The sequence below is a fragment of the Monodon monoceros genome, unplaced genomic scaffold (genome assembly GCF_005190385.1).
Source record: "Monodon monoceros isolate NGI ecotype Baffin Bay Population unplaced genomic scaffold, NGI_Narwhal_1 Super_Scaffold_11, whole genome shotgun sequence".
Lineage (NCBI taxonomy): Eukaryota > Metazoa > Chordata > Mammalia > Artiodactyla > Monodontidae > Monodon > Monodon monoceros.
The window spans coordinates 120,809,037-120,833,203 of record NW_021703767.1 but is presented as its reverse complement, the minus strand read 5'-3'; the positions used below and the strand labels follow the sequence as shown (position 1 = coordinate 120,833,203).

The 24,167-nt window shown below is 44.5% G+C and overlaps 1 protein-coding gene and 1 long non-coding RNA gene across 10 annotated transcripts in view; one reads left to right on the top strand and one right to left on the bottom strand.

The window, feature by feature from the left end:
- Positions 1 to 219: 219 nt before the first annotated feature.
- Positions 220 to 24,167, bottom strand: part of TFDP2 (transcription factor Dp-2) — a 168,665-nt gene continuing 144,717 nt past the window's right edge. For 6 of the 9 annotated variants that reach the window (XM_029213886.1, XM_029213888.1, XM_029213891.1 and 3 more), the window contains 6 exons: positions 22,784 to 22,930; positions 19,944 to 20,012; positions 15,397 to 15,548; positions 10,997 to 11,163; positions 6,874 to 6,979; positions 220 to 6,657 (listed from right to left, as the gene is read on the bottom strand). In XM_029213886.1, the coding sequence (XP_029069719.1) occupies positions 6,474 to 6,657; positions 6,874 to 6,979; positions 10,997 to 11,163; positions 15,397 to 15,548; positions 19,944 to 20,012; positions 22,784 to 22,930 (825 nt within the window). In that variant the 3' untranslated portion in view covers positions 220 to 6,473. The remainder of the gene's footprint in view (positions 6,658 to 6,873; positions 6,980 to 10,996; positions 11,164 to 15,396; positions 15,549 to 19,943; positions 20,013 to 22,783; positions 22,931 to 24,167) is intronic. The other 3 variants (XM_029213887.1, XM_029213892.1, XM_029213885.1) reach the window with 1 other exon arrangement.
- LOC114890444 lies at positions 7,015 to 8,531 on the top strand. Its single transcript, XR_003792287.1, has 2 exons — positions 7,015 to 7,799; positions 8,346 to 8,531. It is a non-coding gene; the product is annotated as an uncharacterized LOC114890444 (long non-coding RNA).

The following is a 24,167-nucleotide window of genomic DNA, read 5'->3' as shown; positions in this document are numbered from 1 at the left end:
CTCTGACATGGAGACGGCCCTTCAGATACCCCAACTGGGGCAAGGCGGCTGGGCCTCTTGTACCCCTCACTGGCTGTGTGTGGTATATAACCGTGGGTGAGGCAGCTCCCTTTTAAGGGCAATTCCTGGGGAGAGGGGCTCAGATGGGGCCGGGGTCTGGGCACTGCACAGTATTCACTAACCGCCACCGCCCTCAGTCTGCTAGTAATGAGACCACAATTATTTTAAATTATTTATTTTTTCTACAGTACATCTCATTCAAATCATGGAACAGTCTGATACATTTTTTTCCTCAAGCACAACTTAAACTCATTTCAAATGCTTATTCTTTCTTTCCTTCTTTTAATCTTTCAGGATGGACAGACACTCACACTGTAATTGCCAAAAAGACCCACTCAGAGTTTATTAAAAATACAGCTTCCCAGGCTCCCCCCCCCCCCACCCGCCACCAGAGCTTTTGAGGGAGCGTCTGGGGTGGGTCCTAGGGAGGCAAAATTTAAAAACTCCCCCCATCAATTCTGCTGTGGGTGGTCCTTGAACCATCCTTACAGGAACACAGATTAGCACTTGTCCATTACCTATTGGAAGCAATTTCAGAAAACCCAGGAATAATTAAGTATACAGAAATAGCTCTTCTATAAAATTTCCATATAAAAATAATGGTATTTATTTACAAAGTTTGAGAATGCTACAAAATAATAATCAGGTTAGATACTTCAATCTAATAAAGTCTACATTAGGCAGGTCAGATGTGGTGTTTGCATTTTCCCCTTATTTCTCGTTTAAACTGCTTAAAGCATGTGGCACCATGATGTTTCCTTCATGCAGAAAAAAGCAGAACTATATTTTCTGGAAATAAAACCTATCAGCACAGGATCAGAGTACGACATCTACAAATGAACAGGTGAACCAGCTGGGGATTTGGGCTCATGGCCTTTCTTTTTTGTCTAACAGTCAGGGTGGTGATGGCAAGCAGCCGCCTCGGAGACCTCACAGTACTGAACGGTGGGCCTCCGAGCTCCGGCGCGGCCGGCGGGTCCGCCTTTCGGGACACCGAACGGGTGAAGCCGCCACGGTTCTACTGGGAAAAACAGAACTGCAAGACGCTCAGAGAAGTCTCTTAGCAGAAGAGAATCTCGGTCCCCAGAGACTTTGGGTTTGAGAGAAATCTTTGACCCCAGTCTTGAACACACAGAACCATCAGGCCATTTGCTATTAGTGCCCGACATGCTGAAGACAGCGCATGGGAAGTGACAACGTGGTGAGTTTGAAGCGACAAAGCGACGGGTTTTAAAACCCAAACATGATCTGGGGACGTCTCCTGGTTGAGACGGGCACGGACAGAAAAAAAGCTAACATTGCTACAGAAGGGCCAGTTGACCTCCAACGTGCGTGAAGGGCTCTGCCCAGGGAGGAACGGGTTTCTTCTAAGCCTGGGTCTTCCGGGCTGGGACAGGCCCGAGACTGACACCACAGCCTCTCGCCGGGACCCACGGGCGGAGTCCACTCCTGCTGCTCAGCTGTTCAGCACTTGGTGTGACAGAGCGCTGATGCTAACCCAGAAGCCCTCTGGGAGGACCCGGGTGAGGGCTGGGTTTGTAGGAGGCAGTGGGGCCCCGGGAGGAGGGAGATTCGGGATGCAGGGCAGGCTCTGCCAGACAGGCTGAGGGGCATCGGGCCGGTCACGCCCCCGGCCGGTTTCACATGCCTGAGTGAGTGGGGAGGGTTTGCCCCTATTCTGAGGCCCTTGGTGGAGAAGGGGCGAGTCCTGACCCCACGTGTCCACTACGCTGGCTTCTAAGGCAGCTACAGGCAGAGGACCAAAGTCCAATCTGCTGGAGTAGCAAGGGGTCACGACAGCATGGAATTCACAGGCCTTCGTGTAAAGCGAAGGCCCTGTAAGAATACAGGCTTTTATCTGAAAGTACAGCTGCACAGAAGTAAGCGAATATACTTTCTTCTGTCACAAGAGCGTGGTCAGTGAACACCTGCGGCCACTGAAACTTCTGTACTTGTCAGGGACTCCCAGGTCAGAACTGGAGGGGCAGAGTTTATGCCCTCACCTTCTCTTCCTTAGCACAGTGTGAGTGTAGAAGTAGGTGGGAAAACGGGGTCCTGAAGGTTATCTACGCACAGCTTTCCAGAGAGATCTTGGCTAATTCCTGAGAAATGTAATTTACGTGGGCATTAGCTTGAACTTTTTAGAAAACGGTAAAGTCAACGTCAGACACTATATTCCTTTTGGGTAATAGTCTTCGGCTTGAATGGAAGTTAAGCAAATGAACTGAACGTTGTATGACTGTGAATCAGAGGGCAGGGAGGCACGCTTCTGAGGGCCGCTCAAGCAGCGTCATGCAGGGGCCCTGGCACACCCCGTGGGTCTGGATAAATGTGTGTGAGTGATCGTCGGTGCTGGGCGACCACTGCTTCGGGTGACTGAAAATGGGGAACCTGTTTGGGAAAATGAACCTCAGGTAGTCTTCAGCTCTGCTAAAACTAGTCCATATGCAGGATAAAAGATTCTCTTTTATATATCTAATATAAAAAGTAGATCTTTATGTATCTAACAACTTGTAAAACTAGAAGAAAACACCTAGAAAAGTTCTCCATTTCTACTCACTTTCCTATTGTGTAGGTTCAATTGGAAGGTAACAGAGCCAACAAGGAGACCTCCATGGGTTAGAATGTTCTTAGTTTATGGCTACTGCTGGTAGCTAAGTTTGGTTTTCTTTTATTAATCTTAGAAATTCCCTGACAGACTCCAAAATGTACACTGAAAGCTGGAAGAGTGGGGCCTTTGGAATTTAGCAGAGATTTCCAAGTGCACGTTATGGGGTAGGGTGGCCTGGTAGGGAGGTCTTTCAATTGTCTGATTCAGAACAGAAGTCACTTTCTCAGGGGGCCTTCCCCGGATACCGCCAGCCAAAGTAGCCTTTCCCCCACTGCCCCATGACCCTGTCATTTTTTCCATAGCACGAATCAACCTGAACGTCTTCTGTTCTGTATTCACTCAAACACTTACTGAAGGATTAAATCTTCCCATTCACTGTCCAGCCCCTACCCTGCAGGGACCACTGTGGCAGTGCAGCCTTAAAGGCCACCTCACAGACGTGCCGGAGGCGAGGGGCCTGGCGAGGTGTCAAAGGCCACTTGAAGTGACTCACGCATGAAGCTAACCAGGCTTCTCCCCCTGTGTGTGGTTCTTGTAGGAAGAGCTGAGGCAGTTTCCTTCCTTTGCTAACCCTGCCCCACCCATGCCCACTATGCTCTGACCGTCCCAGGGCCCAGGTTACACCCAAACTTTGCTGTCTCTACAACCTGAGCAGCCCAGAAAGGGCTGTGTTTTAGCAAACAGCCGAGTTTCTGATGTCTGCACGGCTAAAGTGAGCCACTCCTTTGTGGTTATCGCTGCTTGAATTACCTGCGGGGCTCATGTGTACCTGGGGGCTGCCCCCGGCATCATTTTTCAGGTAGGGCAGAGTATGGTGACAACTGTAAATTCTGCCAAGGAAGAGAGTTATCCTCTTTATCCCGGTAAAGTGGCAGCCAACTGCCGACAGTTTTCTCCCCACCGTTTCTAGAAGACAGGGGTCATTTGTAAAGTTTTGCAGGGGGGCGGGCAGCGCTGAGAGGTGAGGAATCACCGTCTCAGCACCTCCTTTCCCGGCCCCTCCCCGAGGTCCTCTGTGATCATAAGGCACAGTTTATGCCAACACTTACTGAAGCTGCTCCCATCACCTTGTCATCACGGGAGAAAATGAAGCGGGTCAGACAGACGCGCAGCGGGGAAGGGCAGGAAGTGTGGGCGGCTGCCTGGGCGCCATGGGCACTGCCTGGACCCTCCCACATCAGGGCCAAAGACGGCAGGCTTGGTGCCACCTGCGCGGGTGCTAAACGGATCACGACTTCACTGACTGGGCGACACCGTGCACCGGAAAGGTTACCGAATACACTGGCGCTTGAGGGAAAAGGGGACTCTTGAACTTCCCCCAAGCAGAGTGTAACCAGCACCCTCTGGGAGGGGTGTCTGCGTGTGTGTGTACATGTGCGTGTGCAAATAACCCCAAGTGCTCCTCCTATAGAGAAGCCTGGATGTTGTAACCACAATTTCTTTTTTTTTTTTTTTTTCCTGTTTGATTTCTATGTGAAATTGTGACTGAGTAACGAACTTTAGAACCACATAAATCTGTTTAGGGGAGAAGCAGAAGAATGACAGCATTGCTCTTTCTAAACATCTGAGTCTAGCTTTCTGCTCAGGTAACCAGTGACAACACATCCTGTGACCACAGTGTGACTCTGCCGGGCGTCCTTAGCAGTAACCCAAGTGTGTCACTGAGGAACGGAGGCCACTTCCTGCCCGACAAGCACCACACACTGCTCGCCGGCTGCGGAGGCCACCGATGGGGCACCAGTAATGAATGGTAAGAGGAGTCTTTGGTTGCTTTTTCTTTTAAACCCATATTTTATCAGCAGCAGAGAGAGAACAGAGAAGGGAGGGGATCGGTGCCCCACGAACTCTGGCAAGGAGCCCGCTACCTGGTAGAGGAGTGCTCACGATCGGTGCACCTGTCATGAACGCCGATGTGTGGCCCTGGGACCTGCGGCATGGTATTCTGAAGTCTGAAAAGCCCGCTGTGGCCCTGGGCCTCTCCAGGTCCCCGCTGGGCCCCTTTCAAGTACAGGGGCAGGAAAAGTTGGGCTTGGGAGAGGGAGAGGCAGCCTGAAGGAGACCCGGTTTTTCCCTGATGGTGCAGCTGACACCTTCCAGGCAGAACGTGCCCTGGAGGCCCTCGGGCCCTCCCTCCCGGGCCCGCCCCGGCCTCAGGGTGGCCCGGAGCTCAGGCAGCTACGGGGCCCTCCTGCACCTGCCTCCACCTCCCCGGCCCCTCCACACTCTGAGTCTGCGCTATGGCTTACCCCTGATGGAATGCGTTTTGTCTCAAAGGAACTTGGAGTTGTACATCCTCGTGTACTGGTTGTTTGGGTCAGCCAGGCCCTTCCCCGCCGGCTCACTGTGGGCACCGGCTCCCGCGCTGCCCCGCGGGGCTTAGGGAAGAGCCGGTTTGGGCTGAGCTCAGCGCTGAGCCCACAGACGCTGGATGCATAATCTCGGGGCAAATCCAAATGATTCAAGTCAGAGATTTAGAGTTAATCTTCCATTATCGTTTGCTCCTTAACTAATGTGCGCTTAGGTCGGGGTTCGGCTGTGGGGGCAGTGTCTCCACACTCGTATTCAGAGGGGCGGGAAGCGAACCCAGCAGTGCGCGGGTTCCTAGCGGCATCTTTGGCTCTGACCTGACAGTCTATGTCCTGATCTACTGCACACCCAGTCACCTGGAGTGCTCAAAGTTTTTTGGTGTTTCTGTGAAACACTGAATATCGGGTGAGTTTGAAATGCGTTTGACCCAGGAATCAACCCAATATGGTCATTTTGATGAATGAGAATGTACCAAAGGTGACATGGACAGGAAAACATTGCTGTTCGTATTCTGGAAATACTTTTCAGACAGAAGTAATGACAGTTCATTTTCACAAATTGCACACGGGGTGAAATCATACAATTACGGCAGGGAACTTGTAAGCAAGCCACTCGGTCATAGGGACTTGTTCCTTTGTTTTGTTCTAGGTGAAAAAGCGGTATGAAATGCATAGCTCTGATTAAAACGATAGAGACAATTTTCTTCTCTTGTAAAACTCCAGATTTAGGTTGCTGGCGAAAGGCAGTGCTGGCAAAGTATTTAATGCACGTGGAAATGCTATTCTATTTTGGCTTCCAGAAGTAGCCCTAGAAAATTCTATGCACCAATGCATTGGCTAATAGTGATCATTTCAGTTTGACTATAAATTATTCTAAATGTCACTTAAGTACTCAAGAATTAGCGTTCGCTCCTTTCTAGAAGCCGTCTAAGGCAGCGGATGCGTAAAGCACCTCGACTAGACTTTCAACTAGTTCAGCGGTTCAATCTGTGCTCCCTGGGCCACGAGGGTCTCCATCCCTCGCTGTACAGCTCCTCCCACCGGGAACCTCTCGCGTTCAGCTCCGCCTCGTGAAAGGCAGCCCAGAGCAGGGAGCGGGGCGTGGGGCACACGGCCGTCGGGGACTGTTCATGGAGCCACCTCGGCAATAAGGAGGGCTGCGTGGGTTTGGGGGCCACGGCGCCCCGCCTCACGGAAGATAAATGCGCTGCGTTCGTGCTGCCAAGTCAGGGACTATCCCCTCTGCCACCTCCGAGTACGTGCTTTGTTTGCCATGTGATCTACTGCTCTGTCGTTCAGGGTTTTCATTCACACTACGTTAACTTTCACCTCAATCCTCTCAGCCTTCAGGTAATTTGCTTATTGTGTTTCCCTAGTTTTCACTGAACACACAGTGCAAACAAAGGCAAAGACCGAAGCAATCGTTTCAAACACAAGAGCTCACACTAAAAACACACATGAGCATCAAAGAGCAGAACGTGGGTCTGCGCCTGTCTTTATTCTGGGGAGGAGGAGTCCTCCTCGTCCTCGTCCTCGTCCTCGTCGTTGAGGGAACAGGGGGTCTCGCCTCGGGACTCAGAGCAGTGGGAGGCCGCACTGCCGGACCGGTGAGTGTCTGCGGCCAGGAGCCGCCCCGTTGCTAAGGCCACTTCAGCATCCAAGCACAACCCTTGGTTTGCACTAGCAAACAATTGAAAACACACAGGCTCATTAACGTGGTGGATGTCTCAAGCTTTGGAGAACACAGGGAAAAGAACCCGGGGAAGGGGGGAGCCGCAGGCCAGCCCTGCCGGAGCCGCCTGGGACCCGGCCGGCCGGCGCAGCACGGCTGGCTCTCCCCTCCAGGGAGGGTCAGGGCTTCGCGGCTCGCCCTTCTCACCCTGAAAAAATACGTACCTTGATTGGGACAAGGTGGCACCAGCGGTCAGGTCTAAGTTTGAAACTGACTGGGTAGAGTTCAAAAGCAGTCCCTGATTTAACCACGACGGTCCTGTGGAGATATCTACAGGGAAAAACAAAAACAGATGGCAGCTCTGTAAGTTCCGTGGCTGCTTTTGTTATGGCGTGAAGAAAACACAGACAAGTAAGGCCATCGGCCTGTTCTGAATTACAGCCGGACGAGTCTCCTGCCCAGGGAAGAACCCAGGTTTCTTCAGCTTGGAAAACAGAACATAAGAGCGGTGTGGGGTGGGGATACAGGAAAGCAGACTACAGCAGGAAAGAATTCAAATTAAACCAATCACAGACTCTTCATTCTTTCTTCTTACAGAAGACCTCGAGAGGGCAGCTCACGCAGTACAGTGAGAGCTGTACTACTCCTGGACACCCGCCGGACTCAGCACAAAAGCCTCTGGCCGGGGTGTTAACAAGCTGAGCACGAGTGGGTGCAGACAAAGTCAAGTCGCAATGTCTTAGGCCAGAAGGACACATTTTTGCCCAAGGCCCCCAGCACGCCGTCCTTTCGTGTCCCCTGGTGAACTCAGTGCTATTAGGCACTAGAGGCCTAGACTTCTTCCTGGTACCCTCTGCTTTACAACTTGAACTAGACCTTATTTTAAAAGGCCACGCACAGTCGCTTTTTTCATGAGGGCGAGACAGGCGTTGCTGTTTTAGTCTGTATGAAACATTTTGGCTACGTCCTTGCAATCTCATTTTCTATGCATTTACCATAGTTTTCCTATCACGACCTTGACCAATTCTTATTGTACTTCGACTTGTTTAACGCTTGTCTCCTTATCTAGAATGTTAGCTCAGAGAAGGCAGTGACTAGAACATCTGAGATCTAACTGTTACCACACGAAGGAGTACCATCTCTTTCAACGGTGAGTTTACAACACAGGTGGTAGGTACAGCAGAAATGCATTCCTAAAAAAGAAACTTATTTGACTTACGTTGTGAGATAAGACCAAGTGTATGCTGAGAAAGTGTAATTTGCCAAATGAGCTTTTATTATACTTAACCAAGATAGTTTTATAATCACTGTGCAAAAAGGAAAAGAAACTGTGTACTGGGATTGGAAACTCCACTATCCTGGCACTACCTGACCAAGTGAGAGGCTTCCCACGTAGGAAAAAAGTAAACTAAATGACTACATTCATCTTAAAATGGCCTTGTGGATCTTTTCTTCCCAGGCGAACTAAGGCAGCTGTGGGGGAAAAAACAACAACAAAAACCCTTCAATTCTAAGAAGAAGAGTAGACTTTAAACACATACAATAAGAACAAGTCCGTACATAATGAAATTAAAGCCAGAATCCTGTGCTAAGTGTTATCAATTAGTACGTATGGAAACCTTCTGCCAGAACACAGCTCTTGACACATTTTCTTTTCACAATGGCTCTGAAAAGCCAACATTTCTTTCTTTCCTAGGACCCACACAACGGTTCTCACAACCCTCCTCAAGAGCCACCCTGTCCCTCCACATACTGAAGGCACACACGCTTCTGCTTCTGAACTAACCTGAAAGTCTGTATCCCGGTCTGCAAACAAGGTCACGAAGAGATCAAAGCCACAGAGCCCGCCTAATCGCCCTGAGTCTTTTCACTGAGAATGAGCTAAAATAAAGTCCTGGAGATTTATGGAGTAAGAGCTTTATGCAGACCCTGCTGGACAGCTAGGATGCCTGAGCTGCTAATAAAACAGGAGGTCCTTCTCTGGGGGGAGCGAGGGGAGCACGGAGCAGGTCGGGGTGAGGATGGGGGACTGGGTCGCTGAGGGGCAAGAAGAGGGGGTCCCATTTGCAGGAGGCGGGCGGTGCGAACTTAAAAACTAAATCCAACAGAAACCAAATCTCAATCAACAGACTCTTGTGACTAAAGGGCCAAAACCATAAAACAAAATAAAAACAACCTCTTTGCTTATATTTGACTTAATATACTTTAGAATTTCTCATCATGTTTTAAAGGCATTTTAATATTAGTTCTAGGTAGTAATGCTTATAAATGAAGGAAACTGGCAAAAGCAAAGGCAAAAGAATGCTTTTGTCTATACATCCAAATTATATGTGCAGAATGTACCACAGTCTTAGGAACTAGGACAGTCATAAAGAAGATTTCTGAATTAGTGAAAATCTGAAATTTAGAACATGCAAAACAGTGTTTCCATTTTCAAGTACACTCACTATACTCTTAAAACACCCCAATTTAAAAATGGGCAAAGGATCTGAATAGACATTTCTACAAGGAAGATATACAAATCGCCAGTAAACACATGAAAAGATGCTCACCATCATCCGTCATGAGGAAAATGCAAATTGAAACCACCGTGAAACACCACTTCACATCCACCAGGATGGTTGCAATAAAAAAGATGAACAAGCGTGGAGAAGGATATGGAGAAATCAGAACCTGGTACATTGCTGGTAGGATTGTAAAACAGTACAACTGCTCTGGAAAATAGTTTGGCAGTTCCTCAGAATGTTAAATACAGTTTATCATATGACCCAGCAATTCCACTGCCTGGCATACACCCAACAGAACCAAAAGCTTATGTTCATAAAAAAACATGTACAAGAATGTTTATAGCAACATCATTCATAATAGCTAAAAACCGAAAACAATCCCAATGTCCTCCAACTAACAAATGGATTAAAAAAATGTGGTATATCCACAAAACAATTAAACAATTGTTTAATTAAACAATTAAACAATTTTATTGCACAAAGGCAATAAAAAGGGATGAAGCAGGATGGATGAATCTTGAAAACATTACATTAAGTAAAACAAGTCAGTCACCAAGGCTACATATTATATGATTCCATTTACATGAGAGGTCCAGAATGGACAAATTCACAGTGACAGGAAGTAGATCAGTGGTTGCCAGGAGCCGGGAGGAAAGGAGGAATAAAGGGTGACTGCTAGTGTATGTGGGGTTTCTTTTTGGGGTGATAAGACGTTTTAGAATGAGATAATAGTTGGTGATGACTGCATAATAACCCTGTAAATATACTTAAAACCACTGAATTGTACGCTTTAAAATGTATTTTGGGCTTCCCTGGTAGCGCAGTGGTTAAGAATCCACCTGCCAATGCAGGGGACACGGGTTCAAGCCCTAGTCTGGGAAGATCCCGCATGCCGTGGAGCAACTAAGCCTGCACACCACAACTATTGAGCCTGTGAGCCACGACTACTGAGCCCGCGCGCCTGGAGCCTGTGCTCCGCAACAAGAGAAGCCACCGCAATGAGAAGTCCACACACAGCAACAAAGAGTAGCCCTGCTAGCCGCAACTAGAGAAAGCCTGCGCGCAGCACCAGAGACCCAATGCAGCCAAAAATAAATAACTTTTTTAAAAAAATGGTGTATTAATGGTACATGAATTAAATCTCAATTTTAAAAAATTACAATACCATTTCACATCCACCTGCCTGGGAAGATAAAACTCTTTCACTCTGCAGGTGAGAATGTAACTTGGCAAAATCAAATTGGAAAGCTGTGGCATCATCTAGTAACGATTAAGATGCACCCGACTCTGACCCAGCAATCTCACTCTATACACTTGCACACGGTCACCGGGATACAGTTACGGGGATGTTCGAAGCAGCACTGTTTAAATATCAAGAGACTGGAAACAAACTAAAGGTTTATGATCAGTAAAATGAACAAATAAATTGTGCTTTACCCACATACTAGAATTCTATGCATATAAGAATTCTATGTAAAAATGCATCAATTACAGCTATATGAAACCATGTGGACAAATCTAAAGAACATGATGTTGAGTGAAAAAATTCAAATCACAAAAGAATATATCACTATGATTCTATTTATGTAAAGGTGAGAATTAGGCAAAACTAATAAACTGTTTCCAGCTTACTATATTTGTTTGTGTTTGTGTCTCTAAAGAAAAGCACGTAGTGATAAACAAGAAATTCAAGAGAGAGGTTACATTTTAGGGTAGGGAAGGGCACAGAACTGAGGAAGGGCATACAGTGTGGGCTTTAATTTTCTATGAGAAAGGTTTTAGCAAGTTAGGGTCTGACATTTAATCAAGGACAACACTGAAAAATCATGAGTTAACATACCTGTGATATAACCTTCTAAAGCCTTTGGCACCAGTGATTTAGCAAGTTTCAGATCCTCCAAGGAGCATTTGCCTGACTCCAGGCCAAAGGACATTCCCATCCGCTTCAGCACTTCTATGTCATCATGAATCTCAAAGGTATTGTCAAAATTAAAAAGATATTCAAACCTGCATCAGGAAACAAAGTTAGTGTGGGGTTTTCTGCGGTATTGGGGAGGTCTGAATAGTTTTGTACTCTGCATATTCAATAAAAGAATGAGGACCTAAGCTCAGCTACAGTACTAGAAATTGTTACCGTTTAGGGCAATGAGTCATTCTGCTGGGTTCAGAAGAATGACATCGCAAATAAACCACTTGCCAATTAAAACACCTTTCTTGTGACAGACAACAGGAGTCCATAAATTTCAGCCCTCATTAAGCTGTGGCAAACTGGAGACAGAAATTTTGGTCTAAATCTAATACTTTTCAAAGCTGTCTATAACTTTGTCACAAAAGATAAAATATTAAGGAAGCCTTCCCATGTAGGCATTTTTCCAAAGTAGATATACAGGTGGCCAAAAGACACATGAAAAGATGCTCAACATCGCTAATCGTCAGGGAAATGCAAATCAAAACCACAATAAGATGTCACCTCACACCTGTCAGAATGGCCATCATCAAAAAGACAACAAATAACAAATGCTGGAGAGGGTGTGGAGAAAAGGGAACCCTTGTGCACTGCTGCTGGGAGTGTAAACTGGTGCAGCCACTATGGAAAATAGTATGGAGGTTTCCTCAAAAAATTAAAAATAGAACTACCATACTATCTAGCAATTCCACTTCTAGGTATTTACCTGAAGAAAACAAAAACACTAATTCAGAAACATAAAGTGCACACCCAATGTTCACTGAAGCATTATTTACAATAGCCATGATATGGAAGCAACTGAAGTGTCCACCAATAGATGAACGAAAAAAGATGTGGTATGTACACACACACACAAACAGAGGAATATTCCTAGTCAGCCATTAAAAAAAAAAAAAAACTTGCTGTTTGCGACAACATGGATAGATCTAGAGGGTATTACGCTAAATGAAATAAGACAGGCAGAGAAAGACAAATATCATATGATCTCACTTATATGTGGAATCTAAAAAATGAAACAAATAAAAATAGATTCATAGAGAACAAATGGGTGGTCAGTTGCCAGATGGGAGGGGCTGAAGGTGGTGGGTGAAATAGTGAAGGGGATTAAAAGGTACAAACCTCCAATTATAAAATAAGCCACGGGGATATAATACATACCATAAGGAATATAGTCAATAATACTGTAATAAGTTTGTACGGGGAAAGATGTTACTAGACTTATCACGGTGATCATTTTGTAATGGATGCAAGTGTAAAATCCCTATGTTGTACACCTGAAACTAACATAACATTGTATGTCAACTATACTTCAATAAAAACAAAGCAAGCAGTCATTAACAAAAAAATAACGCAAAGAAAGCCTTTCCAATTTAATATCTAACTTTCCTACTATGAGTTGGCCTAACTAGGGTTGAGGAAAAAGCATGTTGGATGCTTACTTCATTTTCATGAGTCAAGTGTTAGCTACACGATACCTTAGATGAGCAGAAAATGGAAGACTTTTCACAAACTAACCAACCCCCAAATCCTGTCTTGAGGGCCTAAGGGGTAAAAACGCCGCAAGAAAAAAGTGTCGTATATAACACATAGCACGTTTCCGAACGTTTCTGTAAAATACCAAATCAGGATGCCCAGCTACCTGGCACAGGCTTTCAATAAAGAGGTGACTGTAAGAAGAAACAGTCCATCTGACTCCAAGGCTATGCCCTGGGGCACCATCACCCAGAGCCTCAGCGCCTCAGGGACAGGGTGCAGGCGAAGTTCTGGGACAGTGGTGGGCTTACGTTGTCATGAAATCCTATTAAAGTCACGCAAGGGTAAAACTTTTTATGCTAGATCTTAAGGGCAAAATTTATAATTTAAAGCAAAATGCCACATTTAAGTAATTTGAAGTATATGAATTTAAATAAGTACATTAACAGAAATTCAGAAAAAAAAGAAACCACACAAAATCTGGAGTGGATGCCTGCCCCAGGGGTGACTTCAGGCATACGTTAAAAGCTGAAGGTTTCGTAAATGTAATCATCATTGTGGGAAAGCCTCCTGGCTAAGGGGAAAGGATTGCATCACCAAAGTAACTGAAAGACCAGGCTTTTGCACCCCGCCTTGAACAACAAGCTCCTACAAGCAGCTCAGAGCCTCCTTCCCTCCACTCAGGGGAGGGTGAGGAAAGGGCACGAGTCAGTAACCACCCAAGAAGGACAAGAATCCCTAATTCCCTTAGGTCTCTGGTCCCCACACTTTCCTGCTACTCTTTTAGACCTCAAAGATTAACCAAAGAAGAGAATTTTAATGATTTCCCACAAAACAGACTAACTAGAGAGAATAACTAGAATTCTAACAGTTTTTCCCGAAAATATGTTAAACCATTCTCTAGAATTCTCAGATTTATGAGAATATGTGACAAGTCCTTGTAGACACATGTTTCCGTAAAGAATTTTAAGTGTGTGAATAATAATACATCTACCATTTGGGCTGGTCCTTTATGAATTTAACGTCTGTAAACCAGCAAGTTAAATACTATAATTCTCGTTTTTACAGAGGAAGAAATGAGATCTCAGAGAAGTTAAGAAACTACACAACTAGAGGAAAGATTGAAAAATGCATCTTCTGACGTCACAGCCTGCACGGTCCCTACTATTTCTACCTGTGTCTATAGGCTTAATTACCAAATACTCGAGAAATCCCTGTTGTTTCTCTTACTCTTCTTCTTCTTTTTTCTGGTTCCTTCTTATTTAAGTGACCCATAATCTCTGCATGCAATCAAGACAGGGAAGCAACACTGCCAGAGAAAAGAGTGGGAAAAACCAGGAGTGGTAAAGCCCCACGGTGATGCAGTAGCTCTAAGAGGCTAGAAGTTCCAGTTCCCAGGACAGTCCTAGGCTATGCCTCTGGCACTGATGTGGTTACTGAGCCCTCTTTTGCTCTCAAACGTGTCCCAAGTTTGGATGATAAGTTATATGCTGACTCCTTGGAAAAGTAGCTAATGTTTACAAAGCACTTTCCACGAGTCAGACCTCTAAGAGGCATAATCTTATTTAATCCTCACAACAAGGCTAAGGAAGTGACAGAGGCCCTGGCATCATCCCCATCTGTTCTTTGGACACAGAGCTTTTGAAGCAGTTAAATGCGGGAGCACTTGTGTCTGCCTCACTCTGCACCCTATGCCCTTAACGACCTCGATACTGGTCACAGCCTGAAGACCACTACTGTTTTCATGAAGGGTAAAATAAGTTACAAATAAATTCTGTATTTTGAAAACTGCTATTTCTCACTTACTGTGATAAATATTGCCATCAATCTTAAAGTGACAAACATGCTGGTGGGAATGTAAACTGGTGCAGCCACTGGAAAACAGCATGGAGGTTTCTCAAAAAATTAAAAATAGAACTATCACATGATCCAGCAATCCCACTTCTGGGTATACGTCTAAAGGAAATGAAATAACTATCCTGAAAAGATATCTGTACTCCCATGTTCACTGATTGCAGCATGATTTATAAGAGCCGAGGCATGGAAACAACCTGTGTCCATCATCGGATGGGTGGATAAAGAAAATGTGGTGTACTTAGAAAATGGAATATTCAGCCATAAAAAAAAGGAAATTCTGCCACTTGCAATAACACGGATGATGGACCTTATATGTGGATCTTAAAAACCAAACTTATAGATGCAGAGAACAGACTGGTGGTTGCCAGAGGGTGGGGGTGAGTAAAATGAATGAAGGTCATAAAAAGCACAAACTTCAAGTTATAAGATAATAGGAAAGCAAGCAAGCAGAGAATGCCATCTAGCACTTTCATGTCTATTCATTCATTATAAACAGAAGCACACTCAAATACGATATAGCAAAACAAACAACTGCTTTAGTGCCACATGTTGATCTCAACTATTTCCACCATAAATGATGACAGTAATCACTAGTGAACCTACCTTGTCCCAGACCCCAGTGACGCTCTACTTTAGCGCAGTGACTTGCCCAGACTTATACCACATTACGTGTACATACGTGCACATCCTGACTTGGGCACCAGTACGCCTGTAGCACCGGCAGCACAGCGCCAGGCTCAAGAGAGGGGCCCGCGGAGGGTGAATGTGGAAGCAAGCGCTAGTAGATGACAGCACTCCACGTTTGAAAAGCTTGTTTCATGAGCCCCAAGGAAGTTAGCCTTGGTGCGCTCAGATAATGGGTACAACCTTCTTTATGTTGCAAATGATAGGAATCAGGTTAACAGAAGGTCAGCCCTGCCCTCTGCCGCTGGTTCTCCACTTACTTGTCACTTGAGATGCTGCAGTCTATGACTGTTTTTCTGCTTGTATTGATGATTATAAATGGCAGCTGAATGGTGGAGTTCAGAGCTGGAGGGCCCTGGTTCTGCTGTTCGTTTTGCCGATTTCTCTGTACCAGGTTTTTGAAAGCGATTTGCTGTAATGATCAACAAAATTACCCGTACAGTTATTTAACGTGGATAAGTGAGTTGGAACTAAATGAATTAAATACATTTAAAATATAGTTTAAAATTAGAGCATTTAAAGAGGCCCTTCACCTACGAGTTAATTAAAATTAAACATTTAAGAAAAAAGATTAGAATGATCCAACTCAATAAATATATTTCGAGGGAAAGAAAATATACATTTAAATGGTGTCTAACATATCCTAACACAGGAAATGGGACCCATGGTTTCCATCAAGCATAGAGACAGGATCTTACAAATCTGGGAGAGCCAGTGGCACCTACAACTCTTCTTAGAGTGATACAGCAACAGATACAGTGTTTATCTAACACAGACTCCTGAGAGTTCAGGGTTAAAAATATGCCCCTTAGATTGTCTAGCCCAGAAATATGCAAACTTTATAAAGCCACAGAATGCTTTCTTCAAATGAAATCTTCTGGGACACCCACTGTTTATAAAACAGATCAAAGCATCCTTGCTCTGGTTGGCTGCACTGGGGCTGAGTCCTGAGTCCTGCCAGCTCTGCCCTCATTCACCGCTTAGTTCCTTCACAGAACTTCTAAGCATCTTTAGGGCACAGTTTGGAATCTAGTCCAAGCCCCTCCCCACCTGATATCTTCCAGATGAGGGAACTGAGGCTTAGCATTGATTATAAGGTATATAAGGCCTGAATCTTTACAATGAATTTTGCTGCTACTTTTAAGTTATAACCATTAATCAAAAGTCAAAGAAAGAGACCCTGCCACCCCTTTTATTTTATTTTAAAATTTTATTTTATTTATTTATTTTTGGCTGTGTTGGGTCTTCATTGCAGTGCGTGGGCTTCTCATTGTGGTGGCTTCTCTTGTTGCAGAGCACGGGCTTTAGGTGCACGGGCTTCAGTAGTTGCGGCATGTGGGCTCAGTAGTTGTGGCTCGCGGGCTCTAGAGCACAGGCTCAGTAGTTGTGGTGCACGGGCTTAGTTGCTCCGCGGCATGTGGGATCTTCCCGGACCAGGGATCGGACCCGTGTCCCCTGCACTGGCAGGTGGATTCTCAACCACTGTGCCACCAGGGAAGCCCCCCACCCCCCTTTAGATAAGGCAAACGTATCTCAGAATTCCACAGCTAGAAAGACCTTACGCAGCTGAAGTCTTTCATCTGCTTGTGGAACAGATACTGGCTTAAAAAGCTCCTAAAGTCACAGCCTTTCAACCCTTCCATCAGCGTGTTCCCTCTTCTCACCCAGTAGTGATGCATTTGAATTATTTTCTATGTTTTAGCAACCTTATCCTACGAGTGTTTATTTTAGGTCCTGGGCCTTAACTGAAGCTTGATTAAGATTACTGACATCTTAAAATGGCTGGGTGCTATCTCCCTAGAAAGTAAACATTTACTCTTTTAAAATGCACAAAACAGAAGGGAAACCAATTTATTCTAGCCCTGACAGTGTGTCCAGAACCATCACTGTCAACACCATTCATTACCAAACATTACTTAAGTCATACTTATTAATTTGTTCTTTTCTGCTGCTAATGAACTAAAGGCTATTTTATATTCAATGCTTAGTTCACTTAATAGAGGAAAAATATGCTGAAACTGTAAAACTGGGAAAAAGAATTATATGTTTGAATACTTCTGCCTAGCTTCCTTACTCTTCTAGAAAAAGCATCTTGGAGACACCCCCATACTTTTCCTAGCTTTGTGGTCCTAGTGCCATGGGAGGGCCTCGGTAGAGGGTGGAATATAAACAGCGGTAAGTAAAAGTTCTTATATATGTATGATTGTTAAATACTGTGTACATTTAATAGCATCAAAGATTTTTCTTGGGCTTCCCTGGTGGCGCAGTGGTCGAGAGTCCGCCTGCCGATGCAGGGGACACGGGCTCGTGCCCCGGTCCGGGAGGATCCCACATGCTGCGGAGCGGCTGGGCCCGTGAGCTGTGGCCGCTGAGCCTGCGCGTCCGGAGCCTGTGCTCCGCAACGGGAGAGGCCACAACGGTGAGAGGACCACGTACCGCAAAAAAAAAAAAAAAGATTTTTCTTGTGCAAAGCACTGTGAATACAGATATAAAGTTATTTGGATAGTAAAATGAAAAATCATTTCCCATTTGTTTTGGACTGATTTCCTTATTTTTTGCCCTTTGATTTCCTTCATCCTTTCGTTCTTTTCCAGGCTCATTAACATCTATTTCAGAGGCTAAGCAGCTTCAGGTGTATTCAGACATTCATTTTGCCCTGCATTAGTAGCTCTGGAAAAGATTTACTGGCTGGAAGGGACAATGATACAGACAAAAGTAGGGCATCTAGATTATCTGTAGGCAGAATCTACTCACACCATTCCTCTCCCACATCACCAAGGACGAAAGAGAAGTGGTGCCATGTAAGTAAAAGTGACCTGGGTCGTGTGATGTCAGTAGCTGTGACCTTAACTTGTTAAAAAAAATTAAGCTAGCTTAGCCACAGCGAGGCAAATTTTTCCTGTTTAGGGACAACTTGCTTAATTTTACGAGGAAGAAATAAGCTATATGTCTACCAGGAGATTAGAAGTTATACTTGGGGTTTCATTTTAATGTTTAGAGAGACTTGCTTTGATAAATGTTGACAGCTAGGTTGTGCCTGGGTTGAAATCTTCCATAAACATTTCCTTTGAGAGACAGCAGAGGAAAAGAAACTCAGGACTTTAAAAAAAAAAAAAAAAAAAGCAATGTTCGTTGTATAAAGATAAGCAGGGGAAAACATATTCCAGTTCATCCTCTGTGCTGGCCATCTAGGGATGGGAAAGCGCCACATACATGAGGGCGATTTTGCCCAGCGCAAGTCTTTCTGATAAACAGATAATTACAGGCATACTGATAAACAGGTTTTTATAATAACAGATGCCAAAAATCAAGCTCCAAAGTGTTCCATGAGGGTTTTGAGGAAATGTGAGGAAGGCCTAGCACAGGGTTCAGGGCCTGTGAGTCGGGAGGGAGATACCGCAGATGCTGCAGGGACAGGGACAACAGAGAGGCAGCCGGGGAAGGCGGCGGCGAGGCAGGCCAGGTCTCTCAGCAGGCAGAGCTGTACGGGGAGCAGCACAGGAATACACTGTCAGCTTTCAAGTTTTGTTTTTCTTTTAAGCTGCAGAATGCTCTCTTCCAACAAAGCCTACTTTGGAAATCCAGTATGAAAAATACGTAAGACGCCTGCTCCAGAGGTCGTTCCCATAGGGGCCAGTGTGAGCGGCAGACACAGGGCAGCGAGAAGGCGGTGCCTAATGAGGAGGGAACATCTTGGCGGGGCCGCCTGTGTCGCGGGAGCCTCTGTCCCGTCTCCCCTGCCCCGCTTCCTCCCCTCCTTCCTTCCCAGACCACGCGCAGCTGTGGAAGGGCTAGCGGTTTTCTCCTTCCTTTCTGATGTGTATGTAAAATGTGAAAAACAAACGAACAAACAAAAAGAAATACACGTCTAGAAAGTGAAAAACAAAAATCTGGAACATGTAGGAATACTTAACCTATTCTGTCCATGAGACAAAGTGAGTATTTTAGGGGGGAAAAAAAATGTTACAATTATTTGGTAATTTATTGCTTCCTTTATTTCTGAAAAGTAGATTACACCAAAAGTGAAATAGGACCTATGGTTGTTCAAATCCACATCGATTTCATCACTGGTTGAAAGCTTTTCATAGAAAGATAATTTGCTGATTAAAAACAAAAGTATAAAGACTCGCTGGCTCATTTTACAAAGTTTTTCTGATTGGACTGAAAATGACTCGCTGTACTGCTCAAAGTGAATTTTTACACCAACTGACAATTACCAAAAATAGAAAAAAAAAAGGTCCATCTACCCTGTGATTTTACCTCACATGATTTTATACAAGGCCTCTACGATATTTTTTTAAATTACCCAGATTCTAGACAGTTATCCAAAAAAAAGCATAAATACAGGGATCCTCATTACACTATAAAATTTAATTTTCCTAAACAGAAATACATCTTAAGTTTTGGTATTTCTACAAAGCTTATTATGTTATAATGTCACTTACAGATAATAAGTATTACAGGTGGATTAGATTATTTTACTCAAAGCGCCTAAAATTTAACTAGCCTTATTCCTTGATGTTCCAAATAAGGGCTAAAATAATTTCTGTTCAGAGTAAGGGTAAGAGTCAAAAGTAAACTGTTGCATAATATGTTCCACGTTAGAGCTGCTGTGAGGCCCCCTGATGTCGGTGGGGCAGGCAGGTCGTGAGCACGGTGATGAGCTCGGGCGTGGCAGAGGCTGCCCCAGCAAGGCCCCACCAGATACTCAAAGGCACCCAAAGCAGAAAACGCTGACTCAAAGCAAGTAAGGGGAGAGGCAGAACACAGGTAGGGAAGGTAACGAAACACGCCCCCGCTTCTTTACCTGCAGGAGAAGTTCCTGAAGCTGGGCCCGCTTCTGCTTTATCCGTTCTATCCGCCTCTGCTTCTCGATCTTTAAAACACAGGTAACAAAATAGCATGAACATATGCAGAGTAGAAAGTACTGCTCGCTTTTCAGGTCCCAGTTCTGAGATATTGAGAATTTTCCTTAGAGACATTCAACCCGTTTTAACGAACATCAATAAAGGCAAATCGCACCTTCTGGGTTTGGGTGAGCACGCAGGCAAGACAGCAGAACTGTGGCAACTGCCATCATGACAACCATCCCCCGAGTGAACACTCGCTCTGCAGTACCTGTTGCTATTTATTACAGAAGCGCTTATCAGAGTAACAGCTAACACGTGGTGAATACCTACTCTACTTGCCAGAACTCAGCTGAGCCCTGGACACGTTCTCTTAATTCGTCTTCACAAAACCCTAGAGGTAAGTACTGCTGTTACCCCTTCTGCAGTAAGGAAATGGAGGCACAGAGAGGGTTAAGTAACTGCCCAAGGTCACACAGCTGGTGAGTGGCAACAGCCAGGATTTGAACCTAAGCCACCTGGTTTCAGAGACCCTATTATTAATTCCTTTGCTCTATGAACTGCCAAGAATGAGGTAAGATCTCATTTAAGATCTCCCTTTAACTGCCTTTTAAACAGGCACAGCTGCTAATACAGAGAGGCTACATATTCAATATGAAATCCCTACTTGTTGTAAGAAACATGCTTATGGGACAAATTTCCCAGCTTCAAATAACTATTATTTTCCTCACTCTCACAGCTACCTAGAAAACACATATTGGGGTCTGAATTTCCCGGAGATGAATTCCCCACTGTGTCTTTGGGCAAAAGCCAACGACATCTAATAAGACATTTTTCTTATCTACTCCAGCAGCGTATTTCTTTTTCTTTTTTTGTGGGCTGCGCCTTGCGGCATGCAGGATCTTAGTTCCCCAACCAGAAGCGCGGAGTCTTAACCACTGGACCACCAGGGAAGTCCCATAAATATGTTTTGTTTGTTTGTTTGGGCTGCACCGCGTGGCTTGCAGGATCTTAGTTCCCCAACCAGGGATGGAAGCCGGGACCACAGCAGTGAGAGCGCCGAGTCCTGACCACTGGACCGCCAGGGAGCTAAGCAGCGTCTTTCTTGTTTGCTCCCCCCATCTAGTCCGCACCGAGAGTTTCTCTCATGGTGCCTTCTGACCACTACCACACTTGAGTCCTAAAACAATGAAGACCCACTGTAAAATCTGTGCTCTCCCCCATCTGAAAAGATGCTGCAGGGGGTTCCCCCTGTGTCTGAGGCTGTGACAGGGCAGCCCCCATCTGCCCCTCATGCTCTGCACCCAGCCAGGCCAAGCTGTACTGACGCTGCCTCTAAAACACTTCTGCAGCCTCACTGCCACAGCCAGAACTCAGCCCCTCTCCAACCCACCCGCCCTCACCTTCCCTCCTCAGCTTCCTGTCAGTTCAACTTCCAACCCACTAGTAGAGTGACCCTTTAGAACACACGCCCTCAGCCCTCTTCCTTATCATTCTCCAGCAGCTTCGGTTGTTTATAGGATCAGGTCCCTACTGCTTTAGCACTCAGAAACCTATGCCCTCTCTCCTCGCCTGTACCCTGGCCACACCCACTGCGGGCACGCCCTCTTCAGCCTGCCTCAGCCCAGGCGGTGCCTCTGCCTGGAGAGCCCTCCCTGCCCTAAACCACTTGGCAAACTCCTACCCCTCCCTCAGGACTGAGCACAGGGATTTCTTTTTCTTGGTAAAGCCCTCCCTTATCTCCCTTTCCAGAGAATCTGTACATACTTCTTTCACAGGAGTCATCACATTTCTGGTTAACTCCTTTTACATTTCTGCTCTCCTCAATTAGTATGAAAGCTCCTTGGGGTCAGAGATTTTGTCTCGTATAATCTTTGTTTAAGCACGTGGTAGATGCTAATAGATTACTGCTTACTGAATCTTTGTTACCAGCTTAATCTTACTGGTAATTAATATAACCCTCAAATTTCACTCTATCAGGAGGAGAAAAAAAGACATATGCACCGTAGCACATGAAGAACATTATTCTAGAACTTCTGATGACTGCCTGGTTTCTCCCTCCATCCACAAGTGTAGTAATACCAAAATTTTTTAATTTGCTGGAGGGAAAAAGGGACGAAAAAAACCACAAAATCAACCATATTCACCTCTAAAGCTGTAGTCAGCCTTGGTCTATTACCTTTAATGGCCATGACAGTAAAATTATGTCAAATCAACTTAGAAACAGTATGTCAGGACACATGCTCACTTAGGAAAGATTTTGTCTAATGATTAAACTTAACAGAATAAACAATGTTTTGGCATACATCATCCACAAATTCGTGTAAGCTGAACATTCCAATAAGGATTCAAATGAAATACCATACCATTCTGTTGCCACTGATTCTAGAGTCAAAGGTTAAATACAAGAAATAAACAACCAACTTGATCCATTTTTTTGGATGGATACAGCATTTCATCAAATAAGATAGCATTTCTATCACACGAGTCACCAAACATTTATTAGTAGACTGCTCAGAATGAAATTAGAATAAAATAAAGATCTCCAAAAAACAGTAAAAATCAAGTCATTTAATTTCTCTGTCCCTCGGTTTCATCAGGACATGAGTCAGACTAGACCTCTCTAAATCTCCTTCCAGTTCTAAAATTCTACATAGAAGAATCTGCTAAAAAAAAAAAGGCACAATATACATGAACGAACAATTAGGAATATTTTAATACTATGCGATTATATCTCTAAATTAAAATGTCTCTGATGTAAAAGAGAGCAAACTACTATCTGTAAACAGATTTTCCTCACCTCCAGGTTTTGACATTCCTGAGCAGAATTGGTAGGCAAGCCGATCCACTTGATTTCTTTTTTTTCCTTTGAAATTATGTTCATTGCCATTAGCACATTTAAAGCATCATAAACTCTTCGCCTAATGTTCTTCTGGTCATAAGCCTGCTAAAAAATATTTTTATTGAGTGATAAATTTTAAAGGTTAAGATATAGTCACAGGATATTAGAATATTTAATATTATTATAGTATCTTCAAAGACCTGAAAGAACTGCACACCCAGTGAAAGTATCCTTCAAAAGTAAAGATGAACTAGATACTTTCAAGCAATCTAAAACATAAAACAATCTTAAAAATAAAGATTATGTTACCAACAGATCTAAATTAAACAATACTAAAGGGCCTTCTTTAGGTAAAAGAAAGATAATCTAAGATGGGAGCTTGGAGATGTAGGATGGAATGGAGACCAACTCTAAAGGTAAATCTCAATACTCACTGTATAAAACGTAATATCTTGTAGAGTCTAGAATATATAGAGAACTAATATACATGACAATAATAGTATATATATGAGAAAGGCATAATGAAGTTAAAGTGGCTAAGGCCTTGCAGTGCCTAGGAGGATATCAGACTTTGAAAAGTCAAGGATCCATGTTTTTTTGCGTTTTTAATTTTTGCGGTACGCGGGCCTCTCACTGTTGTGGCCTCTCCCGTTGTGGAGCACAGGCTCCGGACGCGCAGGCTCAGCGGCCATGGCTCACGGGCCCAGCCGCTCCGCGGCATGTGGGATCTTCCCAGACCGGGGCACGAACCCGTGTCCCCTGCATCGGCAGGCGGGCTCTCAACCACTGCACCACCAGGGAAGCCCAAGGATCCATGTTTTAAGCTCTAGTAAACGTGCTTCTCAAAATGTGGTCCATGCACTAGTGCTGATCTGTGAACTATTACTAATATACAATGAAAATAGTGAACTTGCACCAAAATATAATCACACAGATCACTATACACACTGTTTAGTTCAGCTGACTTTTTTTTGGGGGGAGGGGCGGTTAGCAAGACTTTCTTAATGAAGGGAACTGTGTTAACTTACATTGTGGAAAAGCCCCTTATCTCACTGAGCACAGGTGGGTCATATGAACCAAATCCAATCAATCCATGAAAATAAAGGATGGTGGAGCACTGAATCAATTTAAATATAGAACTAAACTTAAATAAATGGGAGATTTAAGTTATAGAACTGAATGTAAATATTAGAAATCCTGAAACTGTAGAAATAATGATAATAAAACAACAAATATCAGAAGGAGGCAGCAAAGGAAGTCTGCTGATCTCCTCCTCTTTGATACTGGAAGGGGCATGAATTCAAAGCAGAGGAACTAAGTAACAATTTTGGCACAATATATT